The 18,989-nt window shown below is 43.3% G+C and overlaps 2 protein-coding genes across 2 annotated transcripts in view; both read left to right on the forward strand.

The window, feature by feature from the left end:
• efnb3b (ephrin-B3b) overlaps positions 1–11,522 on the forward strand; it is a 79,040-nt gene extending 67,518 nt beyond the window's left edge. The window contains exons 4-5 of the mRNA XM_044184877.1: positions 2,680–2,742; positions 7,200–11,522. Of these exons, the coding sequence (XP_044040812.1) occupies positions 2,680–2,742; positions 7,200–7,633 (497 nt within the window). The 3' untranslated portion in view covers positions 7,634–11,522. The remainder of the gene's footprint in view (positions 1–2,679; positions 2,743–7,199) is intronic.
• Positions 11,523–18,910: 7,388 nt separating this feature from the next.
• serpinh2 (serine (or cysteine) peptidase inhibitor, clade H, member 2) overlaps positions 18,911–18,989 on the forward strand; it is a 122,848-nt gene continuing 122,769 nt past the window's right edge. Inside the window, exon 1 of the mRNA XM_044184651.1 lies at positions 18,911–18,929. The gene's annotated coding sequence lies outside the window, so the exon portion shown is untranslated. The remainder of the gene's footprint in view (positions 18,930–18,989) is intronic.

Consider the following 18,989-nt stretch of genomic DNA (forward strand, 5'->3'; position numbering starts at 1 on the left):
GTCTTCTCACCTCTCTCTTCCTACATTATTTTCTCTCACACACACGTGAGCGCTCCCATATGTACTCCTGGAGTCCACCACACTCTTCTTCACACACTCTCTCACTCACTCATAACACACACATTGTTATTCATGCATCACACACAATCAGCTCACTTAACACACAGTATGACTAACACACAACGGCTCCAGTCCACCGCATCTCACATCAGCTCCCATCTGTACAGTACAGAGCAGTTCATTACTGCACCTTATCAGGCATGCAGGCTCTTCGACTTTTAAACTATCTCTCTTATCTTCCTCTTTTTTACACACACATACAAAACGCGAATACACACACGTACATCACTTCTTTGTGCGCGTGTGTTCTCGCTGAGCGTATTAGGGCTCGTTAAGTGGTGAGAACAGCGGAGAAGTGTGGGATCAGTCAGCTCTAATGAGCCCTGTTGACTCCCTTCTCACTCTGCCTTTTAACTACTACTGACTCATGCTGGACACACACACTCAAACACACACATTGAAACTCACATATCCCCGTGCGGTATATACATTACAGGCATAAACATTAGCTCACAATGCAAGGACATGAGCACATACGCGGGCGCAGTCATACAAACTGAAGTGTCCATGCAGGCAAAAAGACACACGTACACACACCAGAACACACACATTTCCCCACACAGCAGACCTGCCAGCTAGAGCACGATAACAAAATGACTTCATTCAGTGTTAAAGCACACAGTCAGTGATTTTTAATGACTCGTAGCTGCACACACTTCTAATTTGTTTGGAAAATATTCACATGTAATGACCCTCACATGCAGGCTTTTCAGAAAAGCAGCAGAAAAAAAGGCCCCATTCAAGCATTTTCACTGACCTGTGCATTCCTACACATAATAGGCACCTGTCCTTCACACGACCCACCTCACACACACCATGAACACACACTCGCCTATTTCTGTTGTTTTTTTTTTTGCCTATCCTGTGTTATCAGGCCTTGTGTATTGTAGGTGCTCTTCATCAAAGAGCCAAGTGGCGCTGCTGTAGCTCTATCAGCCCATAACATCAGCATAGTCAGCTCAATAGAAATACCACCACACACACACACACACACTTTCTTTCCCCTGGCTTTTTTTTTTTTGGGGGGGGGGCAATGGAAATGCTACCTTCTGCAGACACACATACAAACTCCTCTGCCACTTTGACACAACTCTATGAAGTTCTAAGACGCACGCACACATCTTTTTATTTGTCATGTTTCTTTCCCTTTTTCTCTGTCCCTGTTTCATCTTCTGTCTTTTTCTCTTATCTCCTCTGTCCTTCCTTCACTTCTTCTCTATTCCCTCAGCATTTGCCATTTTAGTTTTTTTAACCCTTTTTCATTCAGGCAACATTGCTCGCTTCCTTTTCAAATTCCCCTTTTCCCTGTCCTCATCACTTCCCTTTCACTTTACATGCTAGCCATCTCTCCTTACAACTCTCCCTCTCAATCCCCCTCTCTGTTATTTTCACTCTTTTCCGCTGTCTTTCTGTTTTATCTGCGATGTGGCTGAAAGGTCACGTCTGTGTTGTTTGTCGTCTAAATAAGTGGCATGCCGCCTCATGGTGATCGCTGATGAGATATGGCGCTCTGCTTCGCTCTGAGGAACACACACACACATTCGCGAAACACACACTTGCACCCTTGCCCCATACACATACATTGAGCCGCCTTCTCTTATTTTATTCTTTATTTATCTTGCTTGCTCTCTGTCTCTGTCTCACACACACACACACACACACACACACACACACACACACACACACACACACACACATTCTAGCCCTGCTGACCACACAGCAGTTTCTATTGATCCAGACAGCACCGCCCCTAACTTCTGTTTGGTGACTGTCATGAGGGAGCTGCCAGCCAATAGCCTTACACTTCTCTAAATGTCAGTATGTATAGGCTGATGGCTGTGCGTGCGCACACACACACATTCACCAGTTTGTGCATGGGCGTAATGCAGTGTGGGTTTACTGTACAGTTTCATCTATAAGCACCCCCATGGTCATATCTATTTTGCTCTCCACTGCTGCTGCAATGACCAATAACAGACTTTCTCTTGCATAAACTGCAGAGCTGAATAGTCATATCCCAGTATAAAACTCTATTCTTGCAGCCTACTGTTGGCCAGATGGCTCAGAAAGGAACAAAATGAGTTTTTTCTGAACCATCTCTTTCAGCGGTGAGGGGTGGCACTTCTACAATAGCTGCATCTGTGCGTGTGTGTGTGTTTGCATGTGTCACATAAACTCACTTTAATGCCATCACCATTACTGAAGGCTTGCAAGACAGATGGCCTGATTTAGCGACTACAGATTACAAGCCGTTATGGCCTTGTGTAAATTCACTCTGGCCAAAACAACAAACGGCCTCTCTTTAGTTTCCCATTCAAACAAATGGAGAAGTGCTCATTCACGGCACATGGAAGCCCAATCAATATGTGCTCTCCTATAATGGGAATAGAGGGGAGGGAAGCCTTTATTAAAGCTCTTCTGTCTCTATTTCGCTCTCTCTGTCTGGCTAATGTCACTTATTGGTTCCAATTCTGAGAGCCTTGGCTGTTGTAGAAGATAGAGGCTGTCTCTGTATTTCTGCCATTCTGCTCATATTCCACCCTTATTTTTCCTCAACAGGCCCATATGGGCTGCCTCCGAAGAAGGAGCCGCCAGCGGGACGCACCACCAGCAGAAACCCAGGTAAGCAGGAGACCAAATGGAGATAATCCTCGGCGGATCCATCCACAAAATGGATGGAGGGAATAAGCAAAGACTGGTAGATAAAAAGAAAAGCAGCGGGGGAGAGGAAGGGAGGAGGCGACAGATGGAGAATGTGCAGCAGTAACATCTGTGGATCTCTATTTAATTCCATATCTTTCTCTCTCCCTCTCCCTTGCTCTCTATCCCTCTCCTCTTCGTCTCTGCACCCGGCCCTCTGAGCTAAGTGCTGCAGGCGGGGAATGGATGGCTAATAGCTACCTTGGGAGAAGGACAAGAAAAAGAGAAGGAGGAAGAAAGAGGCAGGCAGAGAAAGGGAGAGAGAGGGCAGCAGGAGAGAAGGCCAGACCAGCAGCGACATTTCAGAGAATTATTATTGTCATTAGTTTGGGTGGCCTGGATTCTGTAGTTTCATCAAGAGAGAAAGAAAGAAAGAAAGGCAGAAAGAAAGAAAGAAATGAGAATTACGGAAAGATGAGGGGAGAGAGACGAAGAGACATAGGGGAGTGATGGAACAGAGTGGGTAGAAGTGGGAGGCACAGAAGGAAGAGAAAGAAAAGAATAATTGAAAAGCGAAGAGGAGAAGGGAATAGAACAAGGAGATGGAAATGGAGAGAGGCTAGATTCATGCTCTACCTCAAAGTCATTCAGTCGAGGAGAAAGAACATGATCTGCTCTCAGTTTTTATTTTATTTTTTTGGTGGTAAATTTGTGTACTATACCAAATGTGTGAATTGGGGCATTCACACATTGTCCAGTCACTTGTCCATACCTCACATAGGTGAGAACTGTATCTGTGAAGTAAGCAACAATAGCATGCATTGTTTTTATTAGAATGAGACAAATAACACTGGACACAGTACAAGACTTTACATCACACACATAATGATGGATTTTACACATTTTTGACTCTCAGACAAGGACATGTTAGCACGCACTTATCTGAAGTCATTGTTTTGACTCCTGACACAACAGTTATGCCATGAATTTCTAATCCTTATGTGAATACACTTGAAATCGTCTCAACTAATAACTGGAATATTACTGGTTATTCACAGTCTCTCATTTTGTTTGTTTGCGGAATCTGATCCTCTCTGGGGATGTAAACAAATACATTATTGGGATATGGGCAGATAATGCTCTCTGGACAGATATGCACAACTTTCACCTTATTGATACAATTTGCTGCAAACTACATGTCTTCTTCTCAGTGTCATAACTCAGTCAAATCAAAACACACAGACATCATACACCCACACTCCTAACTCACTCTTTACAGAGGTGGCAGGATGTCAGATGTCCATCGAGGACAAACATCCTTAAATCTGTTTGGAAATCATAGAAAAGAGGTGCTGTTTAAAACTTCAGATCTGGTCTCATAATCATTGGATTCTGACTTTTTCTTCAGTATCAAAGTAATTCAGTTGACTGTCGTCTGCACAATGCAAACGAGAACTGCTAGTAACCAAAGAAGCAGGACTTTTAATGGTGCAGATTTGTCAAAATGCAAACAAATAGCCTGTAGGCTTAAAACATGGAGGAGTAGATTTTGTAGTTTTAGGTTCCATGTTCAGATATTCGGAGAGGTTCATTCTCAATTACTTTTCATCAGTTTTCACAAGCTTAGTTGAGCAGTGCAGAATAAAGCTGACTGTTGCGGCAGAGGTGTTATTTTAGCCTCATGATCTGATATTGAAGCCTGGCACTGTGCGTGACTTGACAGTAATATAAATGGCAGTGGATAACAGTTTAACACAGCAAATTAAGCAATTTCATGATTTTTAACAGCTTCCAACGTAGACCCCACCCACTTCCAGTATAAACCTGAATACAGATATTTGTGTGAAATAAACAGAGATAGATACTTTGTGCACATCAAGCCCTCCTCTGTATCACCATAGCGGTTGATAAAACAACACAGAGTACACATGGATAGAAAGAGACAAATTAATTCCACAAAAAACAACAAAAAACTGGGAAGCAGCAATGAAATGCCATCATGCATCAGAGTTACTGGTGCTCCATTAATTATGTAACTTGTCGCATCCTCTTCAATGTATTCATATAAAGGTTGTTTATGGAAACACACACTGATAAAACTTTATTTTGACAAAATTTTCAGAAATTTGCATAAAACATGGGCAACAGTTTAGTGGAAAGATAACTAGTGTCTCTAGCATTATAAAACAGTATCAAAAAATATGTAGAGAAATTATAGACCAACAACTCCCTGAAATGTGAATTATACTGAAAAAATTAAAGGGGAAGGAAAGCTGGTTCAAAAACAAGGATAAAATGATGTTATCACCTTGACCTGTTCGTTCATTTCGGACCTGTTGGATGTCACTCTCCAAGGTGAAATTCTCGAATGAAATAAAAAAAAAGAGGGAGGCAAGGGGAAAAGAAGGCGTCAAAGTCTGAACTTGTGTGATAAAAAATGAAACACACGAGGGAGTGAGAAATGGAAAAAAGGGGGAGAGAGAAGAGAAGGCGGAGGAGGAGAGGTGAAAGAAGAGGATATAATAAAGAGAGCCGGTGAAAGGCGGTAATCATAATGGAGATGGAGAATGAGGCATGTTGGGTTAATGGAGTGAGGAAGAAAGAGGAAGGAGGAGAAGGGAGTGTAATCGACGTCCGGCATTAGCGCTTTGCTCCCACTCAGTCCAGCCCAACGGGGGGCCTTGCAGCCGGGGGGATGAGGTGTGTTTGCATGTACTTGCTTGCATGGTTGTGTATGTCCATAGCTAAGTGTGCGTGAGTCCGTATGTGTGCTTGTGTTGCTAGTCACTGAGCTCAGAGCAAGGTAGGTCATTACGGCTACAATAACCCGAAGATAGAGAGAACCACGGAGCGAGGGAGGGCGAGGAAGCGGAGGAGACGCTGGAGAGAGACAGACAGGGAGAAAAGAAAGGGATATGTGCCAAGAATAATGATAGACCAATCCAAAGGCTCTATATAGCAGGGACTCGCATTACCGGCCTTAACCAGTTCGCCACACACATTCACACGGCCCGGTGCCAGAGCCATAGCCTCCCCCAACTCTATAAACATACACACACACACACACAGATGCAAACTCTCATACACGCATCCAGACCATCATCCACCTGCTGAGTTCTGACCCGACCTCCTGCGGAGAAAACTGTGAGCTCCAAGGCTGTGAAGATCTTAGGTTTTAGGCAGACAGACACACAACAGACAGAGGGAGCAATCGGCTGACAAACAGAAAGATAGCATGACAGACAGTTTGATAAACAGACAGACAGGCAGGTAGGAAGGCCAGCAGGCAGGCGGAGTGTGTGGTCTGGTGGTAGAAGCAGAGCAGGGAGGCTCTCTTCATGTGGCTGGCCGTAATGCAAAGCAAATACAGTTGTTAAGGTTAGGGAAATAGAGTGTGTTACCTTGATACACACTGTGGCTTAGCCAGGCTGTCCACAAGAGTCTATACTGTACAGTACTCTCACACTCACACACAGAGTCTACAGACATCCCTCTCCATTTTATATACGCTGCTGTCCACTTCATTGCATCAATAAAGAGACCACATATAAGCGTCTGTGAGATTTGCTGCATACTTACTGCATTCCACTGGGTTAGGTCTCTGCAGCCTTCACTAGCAGAGCTAAACCAGCACCATTACTCATGTTATTGTGGTACAGAGCCATAAGGATTGGTATGTTTATTTAAAAGCTCATGAAAACACAAATTGTGAAAGCAAGCTGTGTTATTGCTCGCGATGATTAATATGCATATATAAATCAAAGGGGAACACTGAAAGCAGCTTGCGATACTATGGATATTGGAGTAAGATTGTTCTATCATTTGTTTCAGGCGGCGCAGGGAACTCCACTTGTTCGTTCATTTCGGACCTGTTGGATGTCACTCTCTAAGTTGAAATTCTCGAATGAAATAAAAAAAAAGAGGGAGGCAAGGGGAAAAGAAGGCGTCAAAGTCTGAACTTGTGTGATAAAAAATGAAACACACGAGGGAGTGAGAAGTGGAAAAAAGGGGGAGAGAGAAGAGAAGGCGGAGGAGGAGAGGTGAAAAAAGAGGATATAATAAAGAGAGCCGGTGAAAGGCGGTAATCATAATGGAGATGGAGAATGAGGCATGTTGGGTTAATGGAGGGAGGAAGAAAGAGGAAGGAGGAGAAGGGAGTGTAATCGACGTCTGGCATTAGCGCTTTGCTCCCACTCAGTCCAGCCTGACGGGGGGCCTTGCACCCGGTGGGATGAGGTATGTTTGCATGTACTTGCTTGCATGGTTGTGTGTGTCCATAGCTAAGTGCGCGAGTCCGTATGTGTGCTTGTGTTGCTAGTCACTGAGCTCAGAGCAAGGTAGGTCATTACGGCTACAATAACCCGAAGATAGAGAGAACCACGGAGCGAGCTTGCGATATTATGGATATTGGAATAAGATTGTTCTATCATTTGTTTCAGGCGGCGCAGGGAACTCCACCCAGTCTCGAGGAGCCAATAGCTTCGGGGGTGAGGGCAGTGGTGAGAATGGGCCCCTTCAACCCTCCAACATCGCCCTCATCGCTGGCGCCGCAGGAGGCTCTGCCTTCCTCCTGCTGGTAACCGCTGTGATCTGCGTGGTGTGTTACAGGCGGCGGCACGCCAAGCACTCGGACACCCACCACCCTCCGCTGTCGCTGTCCTCGCTCACCAGCCCCAAGCGGGGAGGGGGCGGCGGCATCACCAGCTCCAACAACAACGGTTCTGAGCCCAGCGATATCATCATCCCTCTGCGGACATCGGACTCAGCCTACTGCCCGCACTACGAGAAGGTGAGTGGAGACTACGGACATCCCGTCTACATCGTCCAGGAGATGCCGCCTCAGAGCCCGGCCAACATCTACTACAAAGTATGAGACAGCCGCAGCTCCGGCTGACTGGACACATCCACCTCCCTCTACCCATTACCAACCAATCCCCTGCTCCAAATGAAGCCACAGCAAAGCTCGCCATCACAGCTCTGACCCTGAACCCCTCAATACTACCTGTATTGTCCCATGGACCCCCACTCACTGCCCGTGAGCCCTGTCACAGTTGTGTTTCTAGCTGAATAAACCACCCAACCCCATTCTCACACAACTGGGCCACCAAGTGTGTGTGTGTTAAGGGCAGTGTCGTATTCCTACATAGCCCTTCTTAACAAGGCCCTCACGAATGGGCAAGAGCCTCTGAGTGCCCCCTTCTTGTTAACTCAGAGCTAAATGAGCGCCACCCGTGCTGAATTGAAGAGTCGTCCCCATAACACCAGTATGTGTGTGTGTGTTTGTGGCAACACACTTTGTTTCTAGGAGTATGGATCTGGTGTTGGGACTTGAGATGTTTTACAAAAGAAAAAAAGAGAAAAGGACTACAATTTAATAAAAAAAAAACTACACCCCTGATCCCACTTAGCCGGAGAACTCTGATTCCCAGAGGCCATACCTGCCTAGCTCACCGCCCCACCCCTCAGAGCTCCATCAGCCAACCAGAGACCGGCCCCGCCACTAACTCACCAATAGGATTCTAGTTTGTTTGTGTTTGTTTCTCCTGAGAAAATAGGGGCCTCTGACGCGCCCAATCAGCAAACCCGGGTGGCGGTCACATGACCAGGCCCAGGCCTCTGGAGGTCTGACCAATCGGTGACACTCAGAATCTTGTATATTTTAATAATGTGTGTATGTGTGCGTGTGACTGTGAGTGTGCATACGACTTGGATAATAATTATGGCGCTGCTGCTCCACATTAGACGTGTGTGTGCAGTGAGTGTGCTTCAGTACAGCAAGTTTGCATATGAGTTTGCATATGCGTGTGTGGGGTTTAGTTTGTGTGTGTGCACGCTTTGTTCGTGAGTGACTGTGTGTACGTGTGCGTTCTTTAGACTTGTCTTAAATACCAAAACACAAAATAGTGAGCGAATATCAAAAAAGTGAGATTTTTTATCGCTATCAACACTTATAGATTATATATATGAATATCCAGTAAATAATTTCTAGATGTCTTTTTCTGTTTTCTATTGTTTTATTATTTTTACCCACTCTGTTGAACTACACTTCTGTTGCTAGACATTTTTTATCTGCTGTTTTTGTTTTTCACAACTTAGAATGACCTTATTTCCTTCCTTTTCCCTTTGCGTTGTATATTAATTTAATCCCTTTTTTAATTTTCCCGGCGAACAGAGGTTGTGTCTCTCTTCCTCTCTTCCCTCTCTCATTCACTCCCCCTTCCCCCCTCCCCCTCCCCCTCCCACCCCTCTAGGGTCTTTGAACTCTGTGTATATTTTTATAGCTCCTTGTACTATGCTGTAGTTTTGAAGTTTAGACCTCGTTTGTGGAAGTGTTGAGGTAGAACCATCTATGAAAGTTTTTTTTTTTTCAAACGCTTTTTTTAACGCAGAAGTGAAAAGAAGTGAGGGGCGGGGGGGTGAAATGAAAAAGAAGAATAAAGGAAAAAGAACAGGGCGAGAGAGAGTGCTGTCTGGGGAGGAGGAATAAAGCGGCATCTGAATGCAGAACTTTAAAAAAAAAAAGAGGGAGGGAGGGAAACGAGGAAAGAAAAGACTGTGAAGGAATTGTACACTAAAGAACAAGAAGCTGAGGAAAGGGGAGGATGGGAGCAGCAGGAGTGAGAGATGAAGGATCCCAAGGAAGAACGGATGGAGAGAACAGATGAAAGAATGGCTGGTGAAGGAGAGAAACCTTTTCTTTGAAAGGAGGGTCTGAGCCTCCTGAACAGAGGTGATGGACCAACAGCCAAAATGGATTTCGGAGGAGCTGAACTTTAACCATGGAAAGGAGAGATCTCATCACACACACTCTCTCTCTCTCACAAACACACACACACACACACACACACATCTACCGTGACTCAGTCACACTTTACGTTAACGTGAGGTGGCACATTCCAGATTTGCTCGTCCTTTCCGCCAACATTTGTGTTGAAATGTATCTCTGTGTATCACACACACACGCACTCTCATTTCTTATAACGGCACACACAGTGCATTGCTAGCTGCGGACACACAAGAGAAATCCCCCCAGGCAGTCAGTACACTCTGTTTCTCTCTGTTTAACACACACATACACACCCTCCCACACAACCTAACACAAATTTCACACCTTTTAATGACTGTCACAAATGCCTACTGATTGCATTGAGTGACATACATTCTCTCTCGCTCCCACTTGCTTTCTCTCAGACACATTCATATGCACACTTTCACCCACACTCGACAAAAATGCTGATTGCTTTCATATGACTCTGTAGTTCCATGATTAAGACTAACCCGATGGACATGGGAGGGATAAAAAGAACGTTTGTGTGCGGTGTGTTTTCTCCTCTCTTTCACACACCCTCACATACACACGCACACACACACACACACTCAGACAAACACGCTAGTGCCCAGCACCTCAATCTAGAGGGCAGTAACACAACGCTGTGTTCAGAGGTGCAATATGTTCACATGTGCATACTAAAAAAGCTGTTTTGTGTTGCTCAAACATGTTTATGGCTTAAATGTAAACTCGGTGGCAGTGGAGCTCTTAAGCTTTTATTTTTTTCAGACACACACACATAAGGCCTCCAGTGATGTAGCCATGTTTTTTGTGTGAAGCCAGTGTTAAATCTGGACCTTACAACATTTCTCAACTGTGTTTTGTATCAGTATCTAACATCATATAATGAGATATCTTTCATAAAGTGTCACATTCGTCTGAAATGACTTTGTTCAACACATGATGATGCTGTTCAGATATGTTTTTATACCATGAATGAGTTTGGATTGTATTTGACTGTATCAAAATTGATTTCAAAGATGAAATGAGGGGGAAAACGCCTCAAATTCTTCTTTTTGTACAACTACCGGCTTGTGTTTTTTATGTATGCTGTTAAGTCTATGTCTATTTAAACATGCTCAGAGTACCTAAAATATCCTCCAAGCCAAATGAAGTGTCTGTATCTCTCTCTTCAACAACTTCTGCAACTCTTTGGAGCATTCCATTCTAAAATGACAGTATTTTGTTCAAAAATGGCTGCTGCCGCGAGGGGGAAAACGAAACTTCTCGGACTTTACGGCGTCAACTCTGACAAAGAAGCCACTGCCCTGTTTTCAGTCCATTTCGCTCCCTCTCCCCCCTCCCTCTCAGCAAAATGTCAAGTATCTCTTGGAAAATGTTTTTTTTTTGTTTGATTTTCATATCGATGTTATTTCAAAGTTTTGTCTCTGGCTCTCACTGTTTGTGTTTGACTGGTCGACTCAACGTGTTGGCTTTTCTAAAAACCACGGACACAGCCACTGGTTGTCATTTTGAAAAGAGAAAGAAGAAAGTGCTGTTTCTATGGAACGGGGGAGAGAGAAAAAAAAAAAGCAGCTACCGCCGAGCTCCCTCACCTCTCCATTGGTGAAAGTGTGTGTATGTGTGTACATGTGTGTGAGTGTGTCTTTCTTTGTGCCAATAGACAGCAAGTGGAGGCCGCGGAGTGAGGTGGCTCTCGTATGTAACGTGTTGAGACTTTGTATTTGGGACACCTCTGTGTGAGAAGGGTTTTTTGTGTCCTCTACTCCTCTTCTTCTCTCCTCCTTACCCCCTTGCCTACTCATCACGACGACCCCTGAACCTCACCCACCCCCACCCACCCACCCCTCCCCCCTGTGCCCTTGCCCCTCCCCTCCAACACACCTCTAAGGAGAGGAAAAAAACTAGTACATTCCTGGTTTGGAAAAAAAGGTTGAATAAAAAAAACAAACAAAAATGTTTAAGCACCACTCTTTTGGTCCTGTTGTGTGATTCATTATTGTGTGAGGGTCTGCTGAGGTCTTTTGTTCTGCTACCGTGTGTGTGTGTGTGTGTGTGTGTGTGTGTGTGTGTGTGTGTGTGTGTGTGTGTGTGTGTGTGTGTGTGTGAGTTCCTGAGGCCCACTAGTAACCCTGCCTTTAATAGAAGGTCTCTCCCCTTATCTCTGCTATGGGCTTGTCTCAGCAGGGGCTCTTTCACTGCCTCTGCTAATAACACTGCCATTTCAGACACACACACACACACACACACACACACACTGGCTCTCCCACTGGTGTTATCAACAAGTTATCAAAGCCAGCTTCGTTAGTGTTGAGTGTTGCTTGGCAACGTATTGACAGAGCTGATTTCATTCTCTGTCTCCTTCTCTAACACCCCTCTTCCTCCTCTATTTCTCCCTCTCTCTTTAGCTTTGTGGCATGTTTCTATGGTAACTGTTAGCGTCTTTTGCGCTCTTCCAAAATTAGTTTCATCCGGTTGTGTATGTGTATCTGTGTGTGTGTGTGTGTTTAAGGCCCTTCCAGAACATGGTGTGCCACCAGGGTGGCCTAGGATGAGATGACCAGGCAGCTGCCTTTACCCTTTGATCTGTGATGTGTGAGAGAAGATCACATGCCACACACACACAGATACGCACACACATTCATTTACCCCAACTACACAAACACCAACACATGTCCGTATGCAATCTTATGCACTGCCACACACTGGCATTGATCCTGGTAGGCCAAGTACAATGAAGGTTGGCAAACAGTAAACATCCATTCACCAGCAACCTGCTAAGGCTGCTAATCTACCGAACACCTTCATTCAGTGCCACTACTTCCTTCTGCTGCAATTTTGTCATTTTCCTTCCCCTTTCTTCCCCTTTTTAATACACTTAAGCAGCAAGTTTTCAACCATAATCTCATAAACCATAATCATAACTTGCTTGTAAACAATAATATAATATAATAATGCTTTGGAAGTGAGAACTGGTTTCAAATTCAAACCTGTTTCTGTCATTTCCTGCAGTGACTGTAGGCCTTCTTCACATTTGAACTTGTCACAGTACAGGTGTTAATAACAGCACAGGTGTTAATAACTAATAACGTTAACGATGGCTCTGTTCTCTTCAAGTGTCTCAGTAAGCCGTGACAGTGAGCCAGCATGCACGATACCAGGACCCTAAAACTCAAGCAGCTAAATGGAATTCAGCTATCATTAATATTATTATTTATACCTGTGCTTTTCCTACTGTGATGTGTCAAAATGTCTATTTATCTAACACTAACAATTCTTGTTATAATGGCGTTGCTCACTGAAAACAAAGCCCCTACACACCTAACGTACACTCACACAGGTGTTTGCCTGATAAGACCGCTTCGGGACTGTGGTCATGTACAAAGTGTGCTTGACTGACATCTACTTCACTCTCCTGTAAGTTATGTAGCACCTGTTCGGGTGGGATAACTTACACCTGTATCATGTTTATTTATGCATGGAGTTTGGTGGCATCACATAAAACCCTGCATAGCTCCACCCAACTTAAACCCACCCAGAGGTCTAATCAGCAACAGTAATTGAAAACACGTGTGGGTGGAGCGTGCAGGGCACAACAGGATGCACTTTTCCACTTTTTTATGTAACAAGTAAAACAATGTAACTGAAGCAGCCAAAATTCTTTTAATCTTCATTCCTGTTTGTGTCTTTTAGATTAGCATACTGTAGCTGGTGCTTTTAATCAGGTGACCAAAAAACTAGTCTTGTTCTCCAAAGTGATGCAAAATGGTACTACAGTGAAACCCACCCAGGCCACCAAATAACACGTTAGATCAGTAACCTATGAATGGAATGATAATCCTATCAAAAAGTAAATCATAAAACATATAGGCCTGTATATATACCTGTAGAGTACCTGGATGACTGGTATGTGGTTCTAGTCTAATCTAAGAAGCTAGTAGCTTAACAAATCGTTAACTCCAACCAATAACCAACCAATACCAAACCAGTAGTGATAATGTTCCTTGAATGGCTCACCACTGTTGCTAATCCATGGAAACCAGCAGCAATATTCCCTTCAAAGAGGAACTAATGCTAATCTAATGGCTGTTAAGCCGTAATGAGTTTGCTTGCTTCTTTCCAGTCGGGTTTAAAGGAGGCCTGTTTAGACTATCGGGACTGCTGTGGTCCCCTTATCATTACATGCTCATCATTACTCCTGCTAATCTGTTCTGCTCAATGCACACACAGATGAATATTAATGCCATGGAGGATGATAGCCGTGTGTGTGTGTGCCGCATGAACACACACAGACAGATGCAGATAGGCGCCAAAAGTTGGAACGACACACGCACAAGCACACAAAGACGAACATGCACACTCTTGCGTGCTCTCTGTGCTTTGCCAAGTGAGACGGCTGAGCCTCCTCTTCAACTCCGTCGAGGAAGGAAAGCTTGATACGCCGCACACACAGAAACACACACGTCGCTTCCTTCCCTGATACTTTATCACAGCAGAAGGATGGAAAGAGAAAAGAATCAGTTTTAAGTGAAATCAATAGAGAGATAATCCTCCAAATTAGATTTTGAAAAGCTTCGCCGCTGATGCGTAACTTAAAACCCAAGGATTGGCCCACTTGACTTACCAACGAAACAATCCTCAAGTAAGACGCAGTTACCATGGGAATGAGCGAAGGTCAAGGATAAGAGGAGAGAGAGGGAGACAACGCTCTAAATCAAAGAAATATACCCAGGAATCTGCATACTGAAACAGGGTAAAACCGCTGTGATTACAATGTCACTGTGATTAATGTAGTGTAGTGCCTTAACACCCTGAGGAGGAGAGCTGCACAGAGTGCACGGATGGCTCGCACCTGACAGACCTGAAATGTCATGTCATGATTGGAGAAGAGATGAAGGGTTAAAAGGTCAAGCTGTTTGATTGGATGCAAAGGCCTTTCTGTGTGTGGCCAGACCTGGAGGCGGACAGATAGCTCTCCCAGAGAGTAATTAAACCTCAGCAGAGGAGGAATTATCAGTAGAAAATCCATGATTTTACAGTACTGATGCTGGCAGCTTTTTCTCTGTGCCTCAAGATTGTTCTCATTGCCCCTCTCTATCCCTCCACCATTCTCTGCTCTCTGTCTAATTCAATCTCTCTTTCTTTCACCACCTGACTCTCACTCGTCTTTTGTCTTTTTTTTTCTCCTGCTCCTGCTCTCTCACTCTCCCCACCTCTCGGAATCTTTCACTTTCTGTACCTTTCCCTCCATCTCAGAGTGAGAAAAATGTTACAGTTAATAACAGGCCTGATGACAAGTGCAGCTGCGATCTGCAAATACAGAGCTGATGGAGAGAGTAAGAAAGAAGGAGAGAGGAGGGATGGGAAAACGGTTAGAAAATGATTGGTTGCACAGTGGGGTGTGTGTGTGTGTGTGTGTGTGTGTGTGGTGGTGGTGGTGGTGGGGTGGCTTGAGGATATAACAGCGTTAATTTCAGATGATTAACTTGTTAATATTCCTGGGTGGAGAGCGCCACTGCAGCCCTCGTTGTTGGAGACAAGCAAGTTCTGTAATGCCTCTGCTTGTCACGCAAACAACTCCCCCAATGTCCCCCACCCTCTCCACACACACACACACACACACACACACACACACACACCATTATGCATACACACAACTGAGGCCGTAGGAAATAAACAAAGTAGGTTGTGTTCAATTAAAAAGCTTTGCCTCTAAATTTGATCCTCAGCTGCTTTAGAAAGATCTCATCATTATTCCTGACTGCTTTTAGTTTTTTTCCTGTCTTCACATATAGTTTTAACGGAAGGGACGAAAGAGAAAGCTGGACAGACGTAGCAGTTGCTAAGGAGTGCGCAGAGCTTAGTGTATGATAAATGAGCCTAAATCCTAAATATAATGCTAAATGCTAAAATTAAAAGTAGTAAGAATTTACAAAATGTACATACGAGTACTGTTTTTTGTGGTTATGCACAATGATAGCACTTCACAATGTAGGTTTTGCAGTGGGATTAAATAATTTTAGTTTGTCATGTGGAGAAATGAAATGGTAACTGTGAAAGTAATCTGGTTGTAATACCTAAAATTGGTAGATTATCTCACTGATTTCATTTTTATTAACAGATTACACTGTGAAAGTACTTTTCCAGGCGTCCCTTTCTTTTACACACACATTCACACACACAGAAGAACAATACACCAATCCAGCACAACAGGATATTGTGCACAAATACATTCCACACTCACACACAGACACCCAGAGCAGATAAACAAACCCAAGCAGACTTTACATAAACCGCATTCTCAGAAAAATTCCAATCTAACCCAGCAAAACAAACCCTACGGACTGGTGTGCGGGTGTGTCATGATTGAAGTTTATTTCCAAAACACCCTTCCATTGTTTCGTCTGCCAGTTTACCAGGAACCTCATATATTAAAAAAATCTTCTTAGGTTTCAAGTTCTTCGTGAAACTGAAGGAACTTTCTGACAAAGAAGCTGTGTTACTGGTGTCAGGGTGGTCTTGTGGTTAGAGTCCCACATCTGAAGGATTGTGAGTTCTTTGTTCACAATCATCTACCCTTCTGAAGTGTCTTTGAGCAAGACACAGGAGCATGGTGCCTGGAGACAGTTTGTGTAAGGAGGAATATGTACAAAATGACCAAATCAGAAAGTATAGAAGTATTTGCACCCATTGTTAAGACTGGTTTCTTTCACAGTGTTACATGACTATTGCACAAACCTGTGAGAAGTATTCTAGCTTCTAGTTGGTCTAACAGCTCCAAACACCGCTGCTGTTGTACTCTTTAAAAGGAGGAAATTTATGTGAAGGGACACAAAGCCCAAGGCACTGCCAGTCAAGTAATGATGAAACAATCATTGCATATTGAGCACAGTTAAAAATTTAATGTACAAAAATAAACATTTGTATTACTAACTGTGCACTACCATAAAACAGCTATTGTAGAATATTTTATTAAAATGAAAATTCCTTTGAAGCCAACACAATTCTGTCATACTGCCTACACTCTGACAATGTTTTATATCGTAAAAGCTCATTGTATGTTTAACTTATTAAAACCTTATTCTGTCAGGTAAATATGCTGTCAGATATATGCAGTAGAGTAAAAAGTACAATATTTCCCTCTGCGTTGTGGTGGATTAAAACAGTCTCACGATATGGAACTACTGGAGGAAAATATCTCAAACAATACTTCAACATTATAACTAAGTGTTGTGCGTATTTAAAATGTGCTGAGTGACTTTCCACGTCTAAGTATAGGTGAGACAAAAAAACACTTTTGTACTGTTCTTGTTTGGTGCAGGGCATATCTTGCTGCCCAATATGCATCAACATGCGACAACCTGAGGGACAGTGAATGACCTAGACACACATCATCATTATTATTATTATTATTATTATTATTATTATTATTATTATTATTTTTATTATTATCTTACTTAGGCCTATCTATATATATTTTAATAGCACATTTCACACTTGCTTTGGCAATGTTAACGTCTGTTTCCCAAGCCAATGAAGCCACATTGAATTTAATTCAATTCAATTCAATCAAGACTCAAGGTTGTGTATGATTCTCAAACACTGCAACATTTCCCCACATTTCTGTTTCTTCCACAGATTTCAACAAAAATGGCATAAACTCCCTTGTGCAATTTGACCATTCAGATGGACTCTTATTATCATTGTAAACCTACATCAGAAATAGCTGTAGAAACATTGTGAGGGGTTTTCCATCTTAAATTCTCAAATCAGATCAGAAAAAGCTCCAGTCACGTAGCGGCTTTAGGATGTACGGGTGCCAGACTTGCTGGATTAGTTTTAAGAGCTGAAGCGCGCTATTTGCTCTTGCCATTGGTGATGGAGGGGGCTTTTTGGATGAGCGGTGCTCGTCTTGGGCTTGTTTGTGCCACAACTTGATTTGCATACATTTCTAAGACTGAGAAGAAAAATCTCCATTTATAGTTCAAGCAACTGAAGCGCAAAAAATATGCAGATGGCCTCGCAAAGCATTCTTGGTGATTCTGGATGTGAATCTCTACTAGCTGGGTTCACTGTTCTGCAGAAGAACCTGACTTCTGACCTTCCTGCAGAGGAGAAGGAAAAGACAGATTTTCTTCACCAAAATCACCTGCTGTATGTATTCTTGTTACTGTGTTTCACAGGAATTTGATAGGAATGTGCTGGAATTTTATGTACTGTAAAGCCAAACTGATTAACAATGAAAGACTTGTTCTGTTTTGCAAAGAAGTGTGCAACATGCAAGATACAGAACAGTTTTCATCATTGGTGCATGTCACACCTATTTCAAGTCTTTAATGCATCATCATTGCCGCGAGGAAGTGTGTGCATAACAAGATGAGAGGTTGCATGAAGTGCCGGGAAGTTTTTCATGTTAAGTTCAAAGTTTAGGACTAACCACAGGGAGGTGGATTTCTACCTGCACATATTTCCACGATCAAATTGTGCCATGAGACCTTTCTCTAAATGATGCCCGGGCAGAGTTCAAAGCAAATGCTGTTCAAAGGAAATCTGATTTAATTTTCACTCAGTCAAGTCTAAATGTGATCATGCCAAAGTCATCCTGGTTAGCACCACACCCTTTGAGATGCTCAAGAAGGCGAGCTTTTGGATCCCTAAAGACACTTTTCAATCCATCAAGAAGGATTTCACACCACTTGTGCTGTGGCAGCCTCCCATTAGCTTTTGCAGGTAGTAGCAGTCCGTGAGAGTAAAATTTTATTCAAAATGTCAGTCTTTCTCTCTTCACAGTTCTCTGGCTCATTCCCTCATTTTGGAACTTACAGTCCTTGGACAACTACTGCGATCCACAGCTAGGTGTTTGAAAAGATATGAAATCAAATATATTTTACCTTCAGTGGTATCCCATTGTGCTTTTGATATTAAAGATATCAATCATTGTGTGTGAGTGGCAGTTTTTAAAGGTTAATGTGTCATTTTCAAACGACCCCAGACACTATCTGTCCCTGTAGGAATTTTACAATGACTTTTAGTGAATAAAAAAGGCTTCTGCAAGGTTTGCGACAAATACTGTACAATAGATCCCAAATGACGCAACCTGCACTTTAGCATTACCGAGAGATTACTTTCCTTTTCCTTTTTAATATTACTTTAATGTTACAATAAGTATTTTAGTTTGTTTGAGCAGGGCATGTGAAGGAAGAGACTGGAGAGTCAAAACTGATGTCATGAATTGGGTGAAGGGTCTGACTTGTAATTAGCCACGGATGCGACACACCTGGGAGATGCCAGGAGAGCACTGGAGATGTTGAGGAGAGGATCCCGTAAGGGGGATAGTTTGATCACTTGGGTGATGCAGAGTCCACTCCTGCGGCTACAGGTGAGCCAGACCTTTTCCCCACGCAATGTCTGCCACACAACAGTAACCTGCAAAAAAGCT

This window comes from Siniperca chuatsi, linkage group LG22 (assembly GCF_020085105.1).
Source record: "Siniperca chuatsi isolate FFG_IHB_CAS linkage group LG22, ASM2008510v1, whole genome shotgun sequence".
Lineage (NCBI taxonomy): Eukaryota > Metazoa > Chordata > Actinopteri > Centrarchiformes > Sinipercidae > Siniperca > Siniperca chuatsi.